The sequence below is a fragment of the Vipera berus genome (genome assembly GCF_964194415.1).
Source record: "Vipera berus genome assembly, chromosome: Z".
Classification (NCBI taxonomy): domain Eukaryota; kingdom Metazoa; phylum Chordata; class Lepidosauria; order Squamata; family Viperidae; genus Vipera; species Vipera berus.
This window is the reverse complement of record NC_138205.1, coordinates 75623333-75644817: the sequence shown is the minus strand read 5'-3', so window position 1 is coordinate 75644817 and position 21485 is coordinate 75623333. Positions and strand designations below refer to the sequence as shown.

Here is a 21485-nt window from a genome sequence, read left to right as displayed (position 1 = left end):
AGGTGTCAGGGTACGTTATTTAGGGGAAAGCGCACTGTCAGGTCGAGGAATGAGTTTGTTTTTAGTAGGATTTGCTTCAGAGTTAAACATCTAGAGTTAGGTGAAGTCATAAAGCTATTATCAGAATAACTGTTTGTGGACCAATCCGATATCAGCATGGTGATTCGCTGGAATCTGGAACAGCGACATGGGTGGTGAAACAGACGAACTTAAATCTGGCTAATTCTGGAGGAAGTTTGGCCTTCGTCCTTTGCCGTAGCAGCTACGGCGTAGCTGCTCCGTCTTGAAGGCTTGTTAAAAAAAAACCTGGTCCACGTTGCGCACGCATGCGTTGTAATCATTGTTTGATCACCTGAAGCTTATAAAAGGGGTAAAGAGGTAACGCGGATGTGGGGGGAATAGGGAGAGAAGGAGATTGTGGTAGCCCGCTTTTCGCAGCGCTTCCGTGAATCTTCGAAGAAGATTCGGGACCGTTTGATGATCTGAGGCTTGCAAACGAGAAGGATTTCCTCTGGCCGTACCTTCCTTTCGTTTGCTTCAGCCGGCCGCCGTCATGTTCAAAAAGCTGAAGCAGAAGATCAGCGAGGAACAAACTTCGGGCCGCGGAAGTCCAGCCCGTGGCACTTCGGCGTTTACTCAGGTAGGCGGTAGAAAATCCGGACCTGGCGCTCCTGCTTGGCATAGTAGACGGAGACTGGTTCTCTTTCTCGGGAAATGCCCGGTGGTTTAAAACGGAGTAATTATACGCTTCAGAGGGGCAGACTCCAGAATGTGTGCGAATCCTGACGCAGTTTCCTTCCTCTCGACCTCCCTCTGCGGGATGGGAGGGACCGCTGAAAGGGCTCAGGTGCCGGCCTCCTCCGAGCCACTTGTGTAAAAAGCGCCATTCTTTCAGTTTATCGCTTTAGGACACTTGGCGCTAGCCACCTAGGCAGCCTTCTACTCACGTTAAGTTAATTTTGGTTGTCTAGTTTAGTAGGACTTGTTCAAGCCTGTTCCAATAATTGAACAAGACAAGCTGAACCCACCAAAGTTCATTGCATTTTAGCCTAGTGTTGTGAGAACCAGACTTTGCATGGTTCAGTGTGCTTGTTAACAGAAATTGTGTTAACTGAGTCTTTAAGAACTTGGGCAAGCTAAAAATATAAAACTGATATTGCAGTTCTAGTGGACAATCACTTAAATATGAGCCAGCAGTGTGCTGCAGCTGCCAAAAAAGCCAACACAGTGCTAGGCTGCATTAACAGAGGGATAGAATCAAGATCACGTGAAGTATTAATACCACTTTACAATGCCTTGGTAAGGCCACACTTGGAATACTGCATCCAGTTTTGGTCACCACGAAGTAAAAAAGATGTTCAGACTAGAAAGCGTACAGAAAAGAGCAACAAAGATGATTAGGGGACTGGAGGCTAAAACATATAAGGAACGGTTGCTGGAATTGGGTATGTCTAGTCTAATGAAGAGAAGGGTGAGGGGTGACATGATAGCAGTGTTCCAATATCTCAGGGGCTGCCACAAAGAAGAGGGAGTCAAGCTATTCTCCAAAGTGCCTGAAGGCAGGACAAGAAGCAACAGATGGAAACTAATCAAGGAGAGAAGCAACCTAGAACTAAGGAGAAACTTCCTGACAGTTAGAACAATTAGCCAGTAGAACAACCTGCTTCCAGAAGCTGTGAATGCTCCAACACTGGAAGTTTTTAAGAAGAGACTGGACAGCCATTTGTCTGAAATGCTATAGGACAGTGGTAGGCAACCTTGGCTCTTTTATGCCTCATAGACTTCAACTCCCAGAATTCCTGACCCAACATGGCTGGGTCAGGAATTCTGGGAGTTGAAGTCCATGAGTCATAAAAGAGCCAAGGTTGCCTACCCCTGGTATAGGGTTTCCTGCCTGAGCAGGGGGTTGCACTAGATCAGGTGTGTCAAACTCAATTTCATTGAGGGCCTCATCAGTATTGCGGTTACCCTCAGGGGGCCGGGTGGGTATGGCCCGGGTGGGCATGGCCTACTGGGTGGGCGTGGCTAGAGTACATATGGCCTACTGGGTGGGCATGGCCAGCTCTACATCATTCGCATCAAGGGTGCCTATGGGGGCCTGGGCAGGAGTGGGACAGATCTGAGGGTCTCTGGGCCAAGGCAGTGGGGGCCGTTCCCTCACTGTTTCCAGGATGTCTTCGCGGGCCACATGAAACCACTTCGCGGGCCGGATCCGGCCCCCGGGTCTTGTGTTTGACATGTCTGCACTAGATGACCTCCAAGGTTCCTTCCAACATCATCATCATCATCATCATCATCATCATCATTATCATCATCATCATCATCATCATCATCATCATCAAATTACATATTTTGATATGTATTTTCTATCATGTCTTCTAAAATGGATCTTGATGTAAACAAATGACTACACACTTATCTTGAGATAACATATTTTTCATTATTCTTAGTGGTGACAGGATTGAAAAGTAAGAGCTAATTTCAAACCTTTGCTACCAAAACTGCAAATTTTAGTCAAATTATAGGAGTTTCAAGAGAGTGTCCAAGCACTTGTAAGAAAATACAATGATCAGTTCTTCCCCACTTAAAATCTGAAATGTTTTATTTCATGCAGCTACACAAGTCATGTTGTTATAAGGATTTTTTGCACTCTGAAGTGGCATATGATCAGGTTCCAAAAAAAATGTTATGAAAACACAATGTATTTTTAAAAAATTATCTTTAAGAAATGGAAACACCAAGCATCAGATATTCAAAATCCCTTCAGTTCAGAATATAGAATGTTGTATTTGAGAATCAGCTATAAATTAAAAATGTTAAAAGGAGCCTGAACACAAATGTCATATTTTGTATGTATTTGTGACTCAACCATAGCAAGACAGAATGACTGTAGGTATTTGGCCCCTTCCTCCGACAAAGTTCTTCCATCTCTGGTTCTGGATGGGGTTGCAATGCTCCAAACAGACCTGGTGCGCAGGGTGAGGGTCCTCCTGGACTCATGTTTTCCTGTTTGAAGAGCAGATGATAGCCAAGGCTATGAGGGATTTTGCATATCTTCAGATGGTGCATCAGTTGCAGCCATACTTAAACTACGAGGTCCTTCTCATGTAACTCTGTTGTAACCTCCAGGATAGACTACTGTAATACACTCCACATGGGCATGCCCTTGAAGATCATTTGAAAACTGGAGCAGAATGTGGCTGTGTGGGTAGTAAATGGTGTGAGATATACATCACATGTAACACCACTCTTGTTTGATTACGGGTGCATTTCTGGGTGCAGTTCAAAGTGCTGGTGATTACCTATATGGTTTGGAAGTGGGGTACCTGAAGGATTGCTTTTTTTCAACAGTGTCTACCCATCCACGTAGGTCAATCAGAATGGGCATGTTGCAGATCTTGCCAGCCAAAGAGTGTCGGCTGGCAGGGACAAGAAGGTGAACTCTTTCTGCAGTAGCCCTTGTTCTATAGGGATCATTCTCACTTTGGAGATCAGAATGGCCCCAAACCCATTAGCCCTTTGTAAGGGTTTAAAAACCTGACTACGTTCCTGGGCCTGGGGTGCTGAATGTACCAATGTCTCCATTTCCTGCCTATATTATTAACTGGCCAAAATTGTTAACTGCTCTTGTGTATGCTAAATTAGCTGTTTTAATGTTTTTGCTGGTTTTACTGTTTTTATTGTTTTAAAATAGGATAATGCATGACGCATCTTACAATTTCATAACTTCGTAAGTTCCAATATTTAGTGAATGTATAACGTAGTACACTTAAAAGAGACACAGGGTTTGGTGAGCTGAATGTGGACCTGTTTAGTCCATTTAGTCTTTCTAAACTAGTACTGACCTGCCAACTATACCTGGGAGCTCTGGTTTTATGGCTCCTTTACCATGACGGGGCATGCTGGACTCGAAGCTGTTGGTGCTCAGCCAGCCGATTTTGGTTCCACTTATCGCCTAACCCTCTCCTGATATGGAAAAGAATATGTGCAGCCGCAGACCTTTCCATTTTATTATTCAGCTGGCTGTTATGTCTTTGACCAATAGCTGCTTAATTCCTCTGTCTGACATACCCCTAAAGGACTCAGAAAGACCCGGGTATAAAGTCACTGTGAGAGAGTGGCTTAGACTTTCCATCTGCTACCCCCCTAGAGGTGAGAGACCTATGGGGGTATGCCTTACCCTGGGCGTATATTCCAAGCCGCTTCCCGGATCAGGCCTATGACCGTCGTGAGAGGACGGTGGCTGACCTGCTCCAGAGATTTAACCAGCTTGAGTGGCAGTGGAGCTGGTTTGACGGTCTGGATATCTGCCCACTTTCTGACTTTAAATCCTCAATGTTAGGCATATGGTGTTAGCCTACAATGTTGGGTTGAAAATATATTAACCATAATGCTATGTCTTTAAGAAGTTAATTGGCCAATGGGTGTGTAAGTGTTCTCATGGCCATAAGAGGAAGCTAGGAACGTAGCTTCTTTCTCTCTCCGAATTCACTGATCTCTACTATTACTGTTTTTGCTCTGCTGTTGGTTTACTACTGTTGTAAACCTGAACTGTGTATTGACCTCTGGACCGGTAAGAAGACTTTGTAGTTTGGATTACTCCTTGGACTGTTGCTATTGTGTATGACTTGGACTGTTTATTTTTGACTGTGCATTTTTGTTCTTACACCACCTCAAAGTAAAATACTTTTTGCTTTTAGAACTCAGTGTATTTCTGTGTGTGACTTTTACTGCTCTCAGTGCCCTTCCTTGTCTGTGCAACTCTTTGGTAGCACAAGGAGACCTCTGCACAATAAATTCCATAACACTGGTTATGGGCCCAGGCCTGTACTGAGAGTAAGTACACACAGTTTTCCTAGCTGAGTTTGTGTTAGCTTTTTGGTGTAAAATGGCACAAGAACAGTTGTCAGGCATCTCCTGGATAACCCGGTTGGATGGGACAAACTATGTTTCCTGGTCCACGAAATGCTGCTTGCTTTTGCGCAAGGAAGGACTATGGACTGTTGTAAATAACCCACCAGATACTACTGCTTGGGATCCAGATGACGAAGAGGATGCAAAGAAGTTAGACAACTTTAAACGAAGCAATGAGAAAGCTCTTTGCATTATTGGACTAACACTGAATGACCAGCAGCTTGTCCATATTCGTGGTGAGGAGTCTGCTGCTAGGTGTTGGGATGTTTTGCGAAGGCTTTATGTTCGTGACAGTGTGGGTGCACATATACACCTTACGCGTAAGCTGTTTAGGGCTCGTCTGCAGAAGAATGGAGATATGCTGACCCATTTAAATTACATGAAGGCAACTTTTCAAGAGCTTCATGAAAAGGAGCTGATTTTTTCAGAGTTGCATCAGGTCTACATTATTCTGTCATCTTTGGATGAGAGTTATGATGAGTATGTTTCTTCTTTGGAAGTCCTGACCAGAGAGGAACTGACATTGACCAACATTACTGGGAGACTGCTGGAAGAGTCCAGAAGGAGGCGTGACAGAGACCAGCTGAGAGAAACACAGCCACGAGAGAAGCAGCAATTCACCACTGCTTACAACGTCAAGAAATGTTATTCTTGTGGGGCTAGAGGGCATATAGCCAAATTCTGTAGAAAGGGTAAAAAACAGAATGTGAATAGCAGTGGGAAGGCTAAGAAGTGCATTGGTTTGGCTATTTCTGGTGAACCAACATCCAGAAATAATGAATTGTGGGTTGTTGATAGTGGGGCTTCACAATGCATTACTAAAGTGAAAAAGAGGTTTGTTAATATGAAAAACAGCAACCAATATGTTTCACTAGCAAACGGTTGGAGGATGAAGGCCTCTGGTGAAGGTAATTCCTATTGTCCATGCATTGATGAACAGTTACCTATGTTATATATACCTAAACTAAGATTCAACCTGTTATCTGTAAGGGAATTGGTTAAAGTTGGGTTTGTGGTAATATTCAGAGGGGAGCAATGCACTATTAGGAGGAATGGAACCTGTGTAACTGCTAATTTGAAAAATGGTTTATTCGTTCTCACAAGTAACCAGGTTAGTACAGTTAGAGCTAACTCAATATGTGAGAACAAGAAGCCACATGATGAGTGTATACATTTATTGCATAGGCGGTTAGGGCATGTGAACTTTAACTCACTACGTAAAACAGTTGAGTTAGTAGAGGGAATTACACTGAAGCCATGTAGTAAGTATTTGAATTGCAATGCCTGTAATCAGGAAAAGAGCAAGGCAACTCCTGCAAACAGGATAAACGGCTTCAAAACAACTGTACCTTTGGAAGTTGTGTTTGCTGATTTAATTGGACCCATGAAACCAAGTTTAGGAGGGTCATGTTATGTTTTAAGTATATTGGACCACTACTCTAGATATGGTTTTTGTTATCTGCTTAAGTCAAAGGCAGACACTTTCCAACAATTTGCAAACTGGCTGAAGTTCGTGGAGAGAAAAACAAAGAGAAAGGTTCAGTGCATAATTACTGATAATGGTACTGAATTTACAAATAAGCGTTTTGTTGATATGCTAGAATCAGCTGGCATTGAGCATAAATGTTCAGTGCCTTATAGGCCTCAACATAATGCTTTTGTTGAGAGACGTGGGCAAACGTTACAAGCCATGATGAGAACTATGTTAAGAGATTCTGGCTTAACAGATAGACTGTGGGGGGAGGCAGCAAAATGTGCAAACCATGTTCTGAATATAGTTGCTAATACTTCTACTGGTAAAATACCATATACTATATGGCATGGTAGAAGACCAAACCTTGATTACCTGCACACGTTTGGCACCCCAGCTTGGGTCCACATTCCTGCACAACTCAGGAGTAAAGGCCAACATAGGGCTAGGCAATTATACTTCGTAGGTTATGAAGCTAACCATAGATCCTATCGTTTCTGGGAACGAGGCACAACTAATGTATATAACAGTGCTATTGAAAAATTCCTTGAGCACGTTGGTTGGGATAGGTTAGAGCAAGTAACTGTTAATACTGATCCTCTAGTGTTTGAGGACTCCTCTGATAACGTAACTAGTAATGATAATACATCTCCTGTAAATATAAAAGATGAAGAGGAGATAGGGGAGATAATAGATGAATCAGAGGAAGGAAAGGAGACAGAAATTCAAAGCCCTGTAATTCCTTGGCGTTCAATGCGTATCAGACATCCACCTGATCGCTATGAAGCTAGTATAGTATGTCAAGTTAGTGTAGAGCCATCTAACTATGATGAGATCAGGATGTATCCTGAAAAGGAACAGGCATCATGGAAAGCTGCAATGAACAGGGAGTTGAAGTCTTTGCAGAATCTTAAGGTTTATCAGAAAACAAAACTGCCACCTGGTGAGCAAGCTATAGGTTGTAAATGGATATATAAGATAAAGAAAGGAGTAGATGGAACTATAACCCATAAGGCACGTTTGGTTGCACAAGGTTTTGCCCAAACTACTGAGGATTATGACGAAGTGTTTGCACCCAGTCTAAGGGCAACTACTTTAAGAGCAGCTTTAGTATGGGCGGCTAAAAACCAATATATGGTTAATCATGTAGATGTTGAAACTGCATATCTACATGCTCCATTGCAACATACTATTTATTTAAGAATACCACCAGGATTGACCAGTGATAGAGACCATGATTGTTGGGAATTAAAGAAAAGCCTCTATGGATTGAAACAATCAGGCTATGAGTGTAATACATGTTTAGTTAATGAGTTAAGTGCAATAGGTTTTGTAGCCAGTAATGCTGATCCTTGTTTGTTTAGAAGAGAACACAACGGAGCATTATCTTTTATTTTATTATTCACAGATGATATTGCAATAATAACAAAAACTGAGTTAGAAGCACAAACTATCATTTCAAGATTGCAAAATAAATTCACAATTAGAAATCTTGGAGAAATTAGCCACTATTTGGGGTTAGATATTGTGAAAACAAATAGGGGTTTTAAGGTGTCGCAAGCCAGTAAAATATCTCAGTTATTAAAGAGATACAACATGGAAATGTGTAAACCAGCAAAAACTCCGATGGCTATGGATTTTAAGGACACTAATGTTGAGAGTCCTGTATTTGATAAGACTATGTACCAATCTTTGATAGGAAGTCTTATGTATCTGAGTAATTGGTCTAGACCTGATATTTCTTACTGTGTAAATCAATTAGCTAGGTACAACAATAATCCAACTGTTAGACACTGGCAATCAGCTAAACGAGTATTAAGGTATTTGAAACAGACTATTCACTACTCGTTATATCTAGAGCCAAATCGTGAGTTAATCCTTACTGCATATGCAGATGCGAGTTTTGCCTCTGATTCAAACAGTCGTAAATCTACCTCAGGGTTGGCTGTAATGTTGGGTGATTCTTTGATTGGATGGAAGTCTATTAGACAAAAACACATAAGCTTATCTACAATGGAGGCTGAATTTTCATGTCTATCAGTGTTATGTACAGAACTGCTAGTGTACAAACAATTATTGTTAGATATGGGTTTAAATGTAAATGATCCATTCATTGTGTATGAGGACAATCAAGCTGCAATAAAGATGGCTAATAATGCTGCAGTAAGAACAAGATCTAAACATACTGATCTTCGTTATTTAAATGTCAGACAATGTGTCAAAGATAAATTAATACAGTTAGAGTATTGTCCATCTGATGTAAATATTGCAGACCATTTTACGAAGGTACAAAGTGCTGTGAAACACAATGCTAATTGTGAAAGAATGTGCATAAGATTGTAAGAGTTATATATTATTCTACCCAAAGGGGAGAATGTTAGGCATATGGTGTTAGCCTACAATGTTGGGTTGAAAATATATTAACCATAATGCTATGTCTTTAAGAAGTTAATTGGCCAATGGGTGTGTAAGTGTTCTCATGGCCATAAGAGGAAGCTAGGAACGTAGCTTCTTTCTCTCTCCGAATTCACTGATCTCTACTATTACTGTTTTTGCTCTGCTGTTGGTTTACTACTGTTGTAAACCTGAACTGTGTATTGACCTCTGGACCGGTAAGAAGACTTTGTAGTTTGGATTACTCCTTGGACTGTTGCTATTGTGTATGACTTGGACTGTTTATTTTTGACTGTGCATTTTTGTTCTTACACCACCTCAAAGTAAAATACTTTTTGCTTTTAGAACTCAGTGTATTTCTGTGTGTGACTTTTACTGCTCTCAGTGCCCTTCCTTGTCTGTGCAACTCTTTGGTAGCACAAGGAGACCTCTGCACAATAAATTCCATAACACTCCTGATCAATCATGGAATCGCCTATTGCTGGACCTTATGAACAATTATGGCTCGCCTTTGTTACGCTAGCACAGACTTATTCGCTCTCAGGGGTGCCCCCTCTTCCTGGGTGTGACCCGCCTCTTCCTCTACTTCTCCTCTTGATGACGGACCCAATTATTGGGACCCCGAGAGATGGTTGGGCAGGGACAGGGACCTCCGATATAAATCCAATAAGAGATCCCTGGTTTATTATTTAGCTAAATTTTTTGTGGGGTTAGGGAGAGGGGAGGGATTACAGGTTCGGCTGGATACTGAGGGGTGTCCACCAACCGCTATTCAGGCCAGGCCTGAGATTGATCATGCTGAGATGGAGCTTGGACTGGCTACCCCCGGGGCCCCGAAGCGGGGTGTGGGATTACCTATTCCCACGACGTTAGGGAATGGCAGTAGGGGTACGAACAGAGGGCCGCATCAACATCCGGGAGTGCGTCCCCGCTATCTTCAAGCGGTGATGTGCTCCGACCCTCTGGTTTCGGCCCGTGGTTCCGGGAGCGAAGATAAGCAACCACCTGAGCTCAGGCTTGTATATCTTAACGCCAGGTCCATAGTTAATAAAGCTCCTCTCATCCGGGATTTGGTTGAGGGAGAATATGCGGATCTGGCTTGCATTACGGAGACCTGGTTAGGACCAGAGGGTGGTGTCCCTTTGGTGGATCTTTGCCCACCAGGTTTCCGGGTGCTACACAGGCCTCGGGCTCAGGGAAGAGGCGGGGGAGTGGCGGTAGCAGTGAGGGAGAACCTATATCCGCGGGAGGCCACTGTTGTCCAAATAGCCGGGTGTGAGTCTCTCCTCCTAAGATGTGGCCCTAAGGCTCAGTTGGGCTTGCTGCTGGTGTACCTTTCACCTAGTCACGTAGCGGCAGCCCTGCCTGAGTTTCTTCTCATCCTCTCGGGACTGTGGTTGAGTTCCCCAAATTTATGATCTTGGGTGACTTCAACCTACCATCCCTGGGGGGATCATCTGAGTTAGCTCGGGAGTTCATGGCTTCCATGACGTCCATGGACCTGACGCAGGTAATCCAGGGCCCAACTCATGTGGGGGGGTCACATGCTCGATTTGATTTTCCTATCTGGACAGTGGTTAGATGATCTGGGTGGGGGTTCCCCAATTGTTACGCCCCTGTCATGGACTGATCATCATCTCCTGCGGCTGACCTTCCGTTTTGCCACTCCCCGTCGTGGGGTTACTGAACCAACGAGATGGTACCGCCCCAGACACCTAATGGACCCTGAGCGGTTCCAAACAGCGCTTGGGTCCCCACCTGCCTCCTTTGCTCATAGCTCGGCCGATGCCATGGTGGAAGCCTGGGAAAAGGCAGCCACGGGAGCACTCGACCGAGTTGTACCCATGTGGCCCCTGACCCGGTGCAGATCCCAGTGGGCTCCATGGTTTTCTACGGAGCTCCGGGAGATGAAACGTTGGAGACGGGGCCTAGAGAGCTGTTGGAGATCCAGCCGATCCGAATCCGACCGATCGCGACTAAGGTCCTTTACGAGGTCTTATCTCGCGGTGTTGAGGAGGGCAAGGTCTAATTACTTTGCTACCCTTATCGCGTCCGCAGATAATCGCCCGACCGCCCTGTTTAGGGTGACCTGCTTGTCACTGCACGTTTTTTTTTTGTTCGTCAGAAAGTTCATTTCTAACTGTACATTTCCCCTGCTCTCTGCACCTGTTGTGATAACTTATCTGGTAACCATAGTGAATCCCATATGACTAGTTATGTTATGGTTTCAGTCTGTTTAGTGCGCATGTCTAGAAAAGGTTCCCACAGTTATTCCTTTATTAAATAAATAAATAAAATAAAACCTTTATTGTCAAAGTACAACATGTGTACATTGAGATTAGCTGAGCCTCCCCCCGTGCTCTCTCCCCCCAACACACAGTGACAACAAACCCTTCATCCCACCACACTATGTGAACCAACTATACCACACACCGGCCTCCCAAGTCAATTCTGCATAAGATTATGTCCCATTTAAAAGCCTAACAGCCCATGGATAAAAGCTATTTTTCAGCCTGTTGGTACGGCTGGCTATATTCCTATATCTCCTACCGGATGGTAGGAGAGTAAAGAGATACCGTCCAGGGTGTGAGTCATCCCTGAGAATCTTCCTCACTCTTCCAAGGCACTTTGCTGTTACTGTCTGTTACGTTAGGATGTAGTTAGCTAGCTCTCTTTATAATATATATTTAGTTTTTATATATATTTAGTTTTTATATTTTTGTAAGTAAAATGGTATTTAGTAAGATTATGCGTCGTGTTTTTATTGCCTTCCTGCATGCACATCATGCATTCTCTGAAGCACGGTCCTTCGCCCTCTACAAAGGTGATTCTTACCTTGACACTGCTCCCTCCTTAATCAAGAGGTGAGAGAGGATCCCTTACAGGGTCGTGCCGAGGAATTTAGCCAACATCTGCTGGACAAAATCGCTCGGATCTCGACCGGTTTGGATTCCGACTGGGCAGAATCTGACGATGAGAACATGGACAGTCTTGTTGATGTTATCTGGGAAGAGTTCGATCCTGTGACTCTGGACGAGGTAGACAAGATCATGGGGAAACTGAGCTCCACTACGTCCTTATTGGACCCGTGCCCCTCCTGGCTGGTTTATGCGGCTCGGGATGGGACACGAGGCTGGATCCATGCAGTGATAACTGCTTCATTGAAAGAGGGCAGTTTTCCCGCCGCCTTGAAAGAAGCGGTGGTGAGACCCCTCCTTAAAAAGCCTGTCCTGGACCCAGCTGTTTTAAACAACTTTCGCCCGGTCTCCAACCTTCGCTTTCTTGCGAAGGTTGTTGAGAGCGTAGTGGCGCATCAACGTCCTCTGTTCCTGGAAGATGCTGATTATCTAGACCCGTACCAATCGGGTTTCAGGCCCGGACACAGCACGGAGAAGGCATTGGTCGCTCTGATGAATGATCTCTGTCGAGCTCGGGACGGGTTGTTCCTCTGTCCTAGTCCTATTAGACCTCTCAGCGGCTTTTGATACCATCGACCATGGTATCTTACTGCGGCGTCTCAGGAGGTTGGGAGTGGGAGGCACTGTTTTTCAGTGGTTTTCCTCCTACCTTCTGGAACGTTCACAGTCGGTGTTGGCGGGTGGGCAAAGATCGACCCCGAGACCTCTCGTTTATGGAGTTCCACAGGGGTCGGTCCTCTCACCTCTCCTGTTTAACATCTATATGAAGCCGCTAGGTGAGATCATCCGTGGTTTTGGAGTGGGGTATCATCAGTATGCTGATGATACCCAGCTTTTCATCTTGACCCCAAACCACCCCAGTGATGCCCTCGATGTGATGTCCCGTTGCCTGGAAACGGTCTGGATCTGGATGGGGAGGAACAGGCTTCAACTCAACCCTGACAAGACTGAGTGGCTGTACATACCGGCATCTCAGGAAATTCAGATTATTCCATCTCTTACTATTGGGGGTGAGTTACTACCCCCCGTAGATAAGGCTCGCAATTTGGGTGTCCTCTTAGATTCACAGCTCTCCTTAGAAGATCATATAGGAGCTGTGACTAGAGGGGCCTTCGCCCAGGTTCGTCTGGTGCGCCAGTTGCGACCCTATCTGGACCTGGATGCCTTGCGTACAGTCACTCATGCACTTGTGACCTCTCGTTTAGACTACTGCAATGCTCTCTACATGGGGCTGCCCTTGAGGACCACTCAGAAGCTTCAGCTGGTACAGAATGCAGCCGCACGAGTTCTTTTGGGGGTCTTCCGATACTCCCATGTTACACCTCTGTTCCGTGAGCTGCATTGGCTTCCAGTTGCCTTCCGGGTGAGATTCAAGGTGCTGGTGATGACATATAAAGCCCTACATGGCATGGGTCCAGATTACCTACGGGAGCACCTACTGCCGGCGTCAACTTCCCTCCGTCCTGTACGCTCCCACAGAGAGGGCCTCCTCAGGGTACCACCGGTCAAAGAATGTCGACTGGTGACCCCCAGGGGGAGAGCATTCTCGGTGGGCGCACCAGTCCTTTGGAACCACTTACCGGCTGAACTACGGATGGCCCCCAACCTTCGCTCCTTCCGGCGTGATCTAAAAACTTATCTATTCGAACAAGCCAGCCTGGTCTGATGGGTTTGGGGTTTTAACATTATTTTTAACTAACTTACTACATTGGGCACAATTGTTTAACTTTAAATCTTGTATCCTGTATTCTTATTTTTATTGCCCTGTACACCGCCCTGAGTCCTTCGGGAGAAGGGCGGTATATAAATCAAATAAATAAATAAATAAATAAATAAATAAAATGTAAGATTAGGAGCAATCAGGATAAATTGATCAACTTTATGATTGAAATGTATTAATGGAAGAGAAAAACTTTCTTAACCAAAGTTAATGCAAGTAGCGTTCAAACAACTTTGTTTGTTAAATTTATTTGCTATCTTTCTTTCCATGGAGCTACTCTAGGCAGTTAATTTATTTCTGAGCTGGTGGAATACTATCAGATTCAGAAAAAAGGCCAGCTACAAAGCTTTCAACACACAATCAGATGTACATTATATATTTCATTAGTGGTCAGTTGCAGATTAGAACAAATCAGTCATTTAGATTTGCAACTTTTTTCTGTCTCTAGGTAAACAAATTAGCATAGTGTGAAGATTAGATAGTAAAAAACCATATGCATTCTTATCAAATATATAAAAATAGGGCTGCATGGTTGGAAGAACCAATATTGGCTTTGCTTAATGGTATTGATATTATTTTTAACTCAGTTTAAAATAATTTTAGTACAATGTGCATTTTTGTACAGCTAGCTGTGCTCTGTATTGCATATAATGAAATTATCTATTGGGAGGAAGACATTCATTCTTGATATTTCTTTACAGAGATCTTCTGAATCTTCTGCACTGTCACCATCAATACACAGGAACAGAACATCGTCTCTTACAGAGCAAAATGATGACAGTACTTCAACTCCTAATAGAGAGGTGGGTTAAGATCTATATCATAATGGGGGGAGAGCATCAACAAAGTTAAGAGTTTTATGATTTTTGTTACACTTGATTAAATTAATTTTAATCTGTTGTCTATTGTTTAAAGTATAAATTAATTGCTGTATACATGAATAGCACAAAAGTAACTTCCCTGAAAGACAGAATTCAGTACAGACATTTGAGTTCTATGATCTACAGTACCAACAGATATTTCTGAGTTTTTAAAATCTATAGATATATTTGTCCATGATTCATCCTGTTTTATTGTCATTTATTGTTAATGTGATGTAATGATTAAAGTTATGGACTAGGATTTTGATAGTAGAAACCTATTTCAGTCTATTCTCAGCCACAGAAGTTTGTCATTGCTTTTTCTCTCTCAGCCCAATTCAACAGTTGTCTTACAACTGTTCATGTAAAAAAGATCTGGAATTATGACAACCTTTGAAAAGTTTTATAGCCTGTAAAGCCCTTCCAACTGTTGCAAAATGTTGCACTATCATTTCTGCAATCATGTGATTATGATCAGGGTACTTGGTAACCTATTCACACAGTTGCAAACTACCCGACAATCGTGATCACTATTTACAACTTTCTTTGCTAGCTCCCCAGAAAATTAAAGGGAAAGCCAGCAGGACAGTTGTAAGCTGCCTTGGGGGCTGCCTTTGGCAGTGCAGAAACAAAGCCAAAATCATGAAAATTTGAACTTCATCCCTGCAACCTTCCAGAGGAGATCCTTTGTACGCACAGAACTGAATTCTCTTAGCAAGGCAGTTCTTTCAGTCAAGCCAAAGGTGAATGTCTCTCTGCTCAGAGGCTGAAAATCCTACATGGACTTTGGCAGGGTAGACTTTCAGCTCCCCAAAAGATCCTCTCATGATTTCCCCTATTTGTTCCCTTTGCATTGTATGATGTAGGATTCTGTCTGCTTAATGCCCTGTAATCTTACCCAGGAATCCAGTTGTATGAAGCAATAATTAATGTCTTGTTTGATGGCCACTTTGCTCAATGGCTGTGATTTCACTCCGATTGTGGTTTTAAACAAGAACTTCCTGTAGTAGAGAAACATTGGAGGAACATATTAAGTACATTTCCTTGAGTTCCTGGAGGAAAGGTGGGATATAAATTAATCATTAAATGAACCATCATTCTAGTCATTGTCTATCTACTGCAGGAAGAAGGCCTTTCCTCATGTTCCCAACCAATACAGTCTTGAGCTTTCTTCTGCCAATTGAGCTTGCAATACTTGCTGATGTCATCAATCCATCTTGTTTTAGGTCTCTTTTGTGGACACTTCTTTTCAAAAGGAATCCATTCTATAAATGCCTTAGTCCACTGCCATTAGTTCTTCTTATGTGACCAGCCCATTTCCATTTCAATTCTTTTACACTCTTGATATTATATACTTTCGTTTGTTCTCTGATCCAACTGCAGGTCTTTCTATCTTGTCTTGTGATGCCAAGCACGTATCTTTCTATGGCTCCTTTTACTACTTGTAGCTTTTGTATTGATTGTCAGGTTAGTGTCCATGTTTTGCTGGCATATGTTAGAACAGGTAGCACATACTGATTGAAAACTTTTCTCTTTATTTTTATTTATTTATTTTTAAATCCCATTTATATCCCGCCCTTCTCCGAAGACTCAGGGCGGCTTGCAATCTAAGAAGCACAAATCAGTGTGCTTAGCAATAGCCTTCATTTAGGCATAGAGAGAGATTATTCTTGAAAATTACACTTAATTTGCCCAATGCCCGCCAACAACATTTAACACACAGTTCAATTTACTTTATTGTATCACCTTCCACTGAGATCAGTTGGTCAAGTTATATATAATGGTCTACTTAGTTCTTCACCAGATATACAGTTGCAAGAAAAAGTATGTGAACCCTTTGGGATTACGTGGAGTTTTGCATGAATTGGCCATAAAATGCGCTCTAAACGTCATGTAAGTCACAATAGAAAAACACAGTCTGCTTAAAATAATACTACACAAACATTAGCTGTTGTCATGTTTTAATTGAATATAAGATGGAAACATTCACAGTGCAGGGTGGAAAAAGTATGTGAACCCCTAGCCTAATGACTTCTCCAAGAGCTAATTGGAGCCAGGAGTGAGCCAACCTTGACTCCAATCAGTGTGATGATATTGGATGTGTTGCTGACAGCTGTCCTGCCCTTTAAAAACACACACCTGTTTTGGGTTTACTGGTCTCAAGAAGCACTGTCTGATGTGAACCATGCCTCGCAGAAAAGAGCTCTCAGAAGACCTACGATCAAGAATTGTTGACTTGCATGAAGCAGGAAAGGGTTACAAAAGTATCTCCAAAAGCCTTGATGTTCATGTGTCCACGGTAAGACAGACTGTCTACAAATGGAGAAAGTTTAGCACTGTTGCTACTCTCCCTAGGCGTGGTCGTCGTGTAAAAATGACTGCAAGAGCACAGCGCATAATGCTTAATGAGGTAAAGAAGAATCCTAGAGTGTCAGCTAAAGACCTACAGAAATCTCTGGCACATGCTAACATTTGTGTTGACACATCTACAATAAGGAAAACATTAAACAAGAATGGAGTACATGGGAGGACACCACGGAGGAAGCCATTGCTGTCCAAAAAAAAATATTGCAGCACATTTGAAGTTTGCAAAAGAGCACCTGGATGTTCCACAGCACTGCTGGCAAAATATACTGTGGACAGATGAAACCAAAATTGAGTTGTTTGGGAAAAACACACAACACTGTGTGGAGAAAAAAAGGCACAGCACACCAACATCAAAACCTCATCCCCACTGTAAAACATGGCGGAGGGAGCATCATGGTTTGGGGCTGCTTTGCTGCCTCAGGGCCTGGACGGATTGTTGTCATTGATGGGAAAATGAATTCCAGAGTTTATCAGGACATTTTGCAGGAAAACGTACGACCATCTGTCCGCCAACTGAAGCTCCGCAGAGGATGGGTGATGCAACAGGACAATGACCCAAAGCATACAAGTAATTTAACAAAACAATGGCTTCAACAGAACAGAATACGCCTTCTGGAGTGGCCCAGTCAGAGTCCTGACCTCAACCCGATTGAAATGCTGTGGCATGACCTTAAGAGAGCAATTCACACCAGACATCCCAAGAATATTGCTACACTGAAACAGTTTTGTGAAGAGGAGTGGTCCAAAATTACTCCAGATCGTTGTGCAGGTCTGAACTGCAACTACAGGAAACGTTTGGTTGAGGTTATTGCTGCCAAAGGAGGGTCAACCAGTTATTAAGTCCAAAGGTTCACATACTTTTTCCACCCTGCACTGTGAATGTTTCCATCTTATGTTCAATTAAAACATGACAACAGCTAATGTTTGTGTAGTATTATTTTAAGCAGACTGTGTTTTTCTATTGTTGTGACTTACATGACGTTTAGAGCGCATTTTATGGCCAATTCATGCAAAACTCCACATAATCCCAAAGGGTTCACATACTTTTTCTTGCAACTGTAAAAAAATTGCTTTTGTGAAGTTATTAAATAAAACCTAGCTATTTTTCAGATTTATTTTTAAGTCCAGTCTAGTTTGCTAAATAGTTCTTCAAGGCAGGTTGAGAAAAGGATAGGTAATATTGTCTTGTCTTGTACACCTCGTTCTATGATGATTTCCACTTTAAGATCATTAGGACAAATGGTTGCCATTGTTTTTTCCTATATTGATTGTAGTAAGTTTATGTAAGCAGTATCTATGCCTTGGTTCAGCAGTGCATTGATTATTGCTTGCTGGAATACTGAGTCAAACGCTTTTTCATAGTCAATGAAAGCCATGCACAGAGACATGGTGTATTTATTGTGCCTTTCAATGACTTGCTAGATATCTGGGTGTGTGATCCATTGTGCTGTAACTAGTTCTGGACCCAGCATGTTCTTTTGGCTGTGCATCATTTAATGTTCTTAATATTTTTTTTGCTATTATCTTGGTGAAAACCTTGTAAATGCCTGAAGGAAGGTTTATTGGGCAATAGTTCTTTTAAATCATCTTGGGCCCCTTTCTTGTGTATAAAAATCACTTCAGCATTTTTCTATGAACCTGGTATTTTTTCTTCTCTGAAGTATCTCAAGGATAGTTTTGTTAGTATCTTGTGTTAACTATTTTTTCATTAATAGTTTCATCAGAGATTTTTGACTGTGCAAAGTGTTTTTCCAGTGGTGCTATAAATATAACAGATTCAAGGCCGTTTTTTACTATTTGTTCGTTTTGGTCTGTAATGTTCATCTCTTTCAAATGGAAGACTGGATGAAAGTTGCAGAAGAGAACAAATCAAGGCTTCCTTAAAAGGTCCTTGTAATGTACCACCTTGCAATGAGGGATTTATCACTGCATGAATCCAAAATACTAATTGGGTGACTTTAGTGCAAGAATATGAAGAACAATAACTGGAAATCTTGTAATAGAGCAAAGCAATTTGATAAATTAATCTCAAAATCACTGCTCTTCTCTAACAACTTATTGCTCTTTATTTTCCTTTTTTTGTCACGTCTTTATCATTTTCATAGGCTCTTTTCAACAATCATCACTTTAGCTCATACCATTCTATGGTTACATCCAACGTTAAAGTGATTGATGACAGTACAATTGCAAAATAAGGTTTTATGATTTTATCACTTGACATGATATGGTCAATTTCACTTGTATATCCAGATGGACTCTTCCAGGTCCCTTTTCTGCTAACCCTTTTCTCAAAAAATGAGTTCATAATATAAAATTCCTGTCCTTCAGCAAATCTACTAGTCTGCTGCCTCTATTATCTCATTCACCACGTCCATCAGGGCCAGCTGCTTTTTTCCAGTTATTGTTCTTCATATTCTTGCACTAAAGTCACCCATTAGTATTTTGGATTCATGCAGTGATAAATCCCTCAATGCAAGGTGGTACATTACAAGGGCCTTTTAAGGAAGCCTTGATTTGTCCTCTTCTACAACTTTCATCCAGTCTTCCATCTTCCCTTTTTTGGAGAAGGTGATAGAAAAGGTGGTTGCTCTGCAGCTACTAGGTGAAATGGATTTCCTGGACCGATCTTGGTCAGAATTCAGGCCCGGCTCTTGGATAGAGACAGCCTTACTTGCATGATCTTTGGTGGGAAGTGGAATGGGGATAATACAATCATTCCTGCTTTCCTTGACCTTTCAGTGACCTTCAATACCATTGACTAGGGTATCCTTTTGGGCTGGCTATGCAAGTTAGGATTGGGCAATACAGTTTTGCACTGGTTCAGCTCCTTTCTCCAAGGTTGGTCCCTTTCGGTGTTGATAGGAAATGAAAGATACAACCCCTGACTGCTCACTTGCAATGTCCCACATGGCTCAATATTCTCCCTCCTGTTTAACATCTACATGAAACCATTGAATAAGATTATCTGCCACCATGGGTTGAGATGTCATCAATATATTGATGATACTCAGCTCTACCTCTCTATGCCTGGTGACACAAGTGATACTGTCTCTGCCCTGTCACAATGCATGGAGACTGTAAGGACCTGGATGGGGAGGACAACACACTTCGACTGAACCCTTGCAAAACTGAGTGGCATTGGATACACGGAGCCTCAGAATCCGAATTTTTGTCATCCTTCATTTTGGATGGAGTTGTATTACCCTGTTCAAACCTAGTCAACTTAAGGGGGTCTCAACCTTTTGTTCTCTCCATCTCTTGCTTGAAGAGCAGGTGGTGGTCATGATTAGGAGAGTTTTTGCCTAATTCCAATATATGTGCTGAGTTACTCAAGTTCCAATCATTTTTCATCTAGACCACTGCACTACATGGCACTATCCTTGAAATCCTTTCAGAAGCTTGATGCAAAAGCATCAGTGAGAGCAGTCTTTGGTGCCTCTAGAATCACCCACGTTACACATCTGTTATGCAAATTTTATTGGCTACCAGTCTGCTTCTGAATGAGTTCAAGCTGTTGGTTATGATTTTTAAGGCTTTCAATGGCATAGGTCCAGGCTACCTGTCTCATCCCACATCCTATCATGCCAGCATAAAAGGCCTTCTATGGATCCCATTGTTTAAAGAACTCTGACTATTGGAATCCAGAAGAGGAGCTTTCTTGCACCTGTCCTTCAGAACATCCTGTCCTCTAGGATAGGATCTGCCCTACCCCCTTATCCTTCTACAGGAGCCTGAAACCTGGCTCTGCCAGTTGACCTGGGGACTAAATAAGGAGTTCCACAATGGAAGTGGCTACTGGATTGATGACAGATTCCATCTTCCCCCTTGCTTTCTGCTTTTTACCTGTCCATCTTTTTGTTATCATATTGATATATTTCATTTTCTTTTTTATTATTTATTTTATTCTGTTATTTTATTTTTATTGTTCTATTGTTTTACCTCTGTTTTTCTTCCTTTCTATTGTAGTAAGCTGACTAGAGTAGCTTCATAGCGATAGGCAGCAAATAAATTTAACCAATAAAATAAAATGTTGGGGGATACTAAGCATGTTCAGATCTATCTTCATTTGAGCTTCAATATTGTGACAGATGCAATTCAGTACTGTATTGGTAACTGTTGTTTTAGATTCATTTCAGCTGCAAATGTAAGATGTGAATAGTATATTTGAAGTTATGAGGTTTGCTCCTTACTTGATCCTTGACCTTATAGGCTGAATGATTAAATTAGTCTTGCTGAGAGGTGGCTGATGATTAAGTAGTCATTTGATTTAAAGAAGCCATTATGTGACATGTATTGAAAATACTTCGTGACTCAGTAGATGTGAATAAATACAAATTTGTCTTGGATACATTGCTTCTATTCAAGACTAATCTGTGGCTTCAGATTAGTTACCTAGACCCATTTCAGTTGGGTTGAGTTAAGCAACTAAAATTTGCTTAGTTGACAATCTTGCTGGGTGACCTTATGGGCTCAATTGTATGAACCGTACTTAGTATATTTTAACCTTTTGGCAGCTTTATTCTCATTGATTGGAGTATTCTTTTGGGCCACTAGGTGAACGTTGGCCACAACAGAACTGTTGTGCAGTGGTTCATTATCAGGCTGTATCCAGAAGCTGTGAGCAGTTGCCTACTATTGATGTGTCAGTGATCTTTATTGTTCTGTAAGGTTCTCTTTTGTCTAATTCAGGGATCCCCAACCCCCAGGCCCGGCACTGGGGGTTGGACTGGCACTGGGTCGCAGCATGCCAGAAACAGGTTCGTGGAAACAAACGAAACCGATCTTTGGGATGCAGGAAGCACACAAAACCACGTCCCCTCCGATCCATGGAAAAACCTCTC

At 42.4% G+C, this 21485-nt stretch overlaps 1 protein-coding gene across 2 annotated transcripts in view; it reads left to right on the top strand.

Moving 5' to 3' along the window:
• Positions 1-336: 336 nt before the first annotated feature.
• Positions 337-21485, top strand: part of GOLGA4 (golgin A4) — a 104655-nt gene continuing 83506 nt past the window's right edge. Inside the window, exons 1-2 of one of the 2 annotated variants that reach the window (XM_081344434.1) lie at positions 337-640; positions 14119-14220. In XM_081344434.1, the coding sequence (XP_081200560.1) occupies positions 554-640; positions 14119-14220 (189 nt within the window). In that variant the 5' untranslated portion in view covers positions 337-553. The remainder of the gene's footprint in view (positions 641-14118; positions 14221-21485) is intronic. The other variant, XM_081344433.1, reaches the window with a different exon arrangement.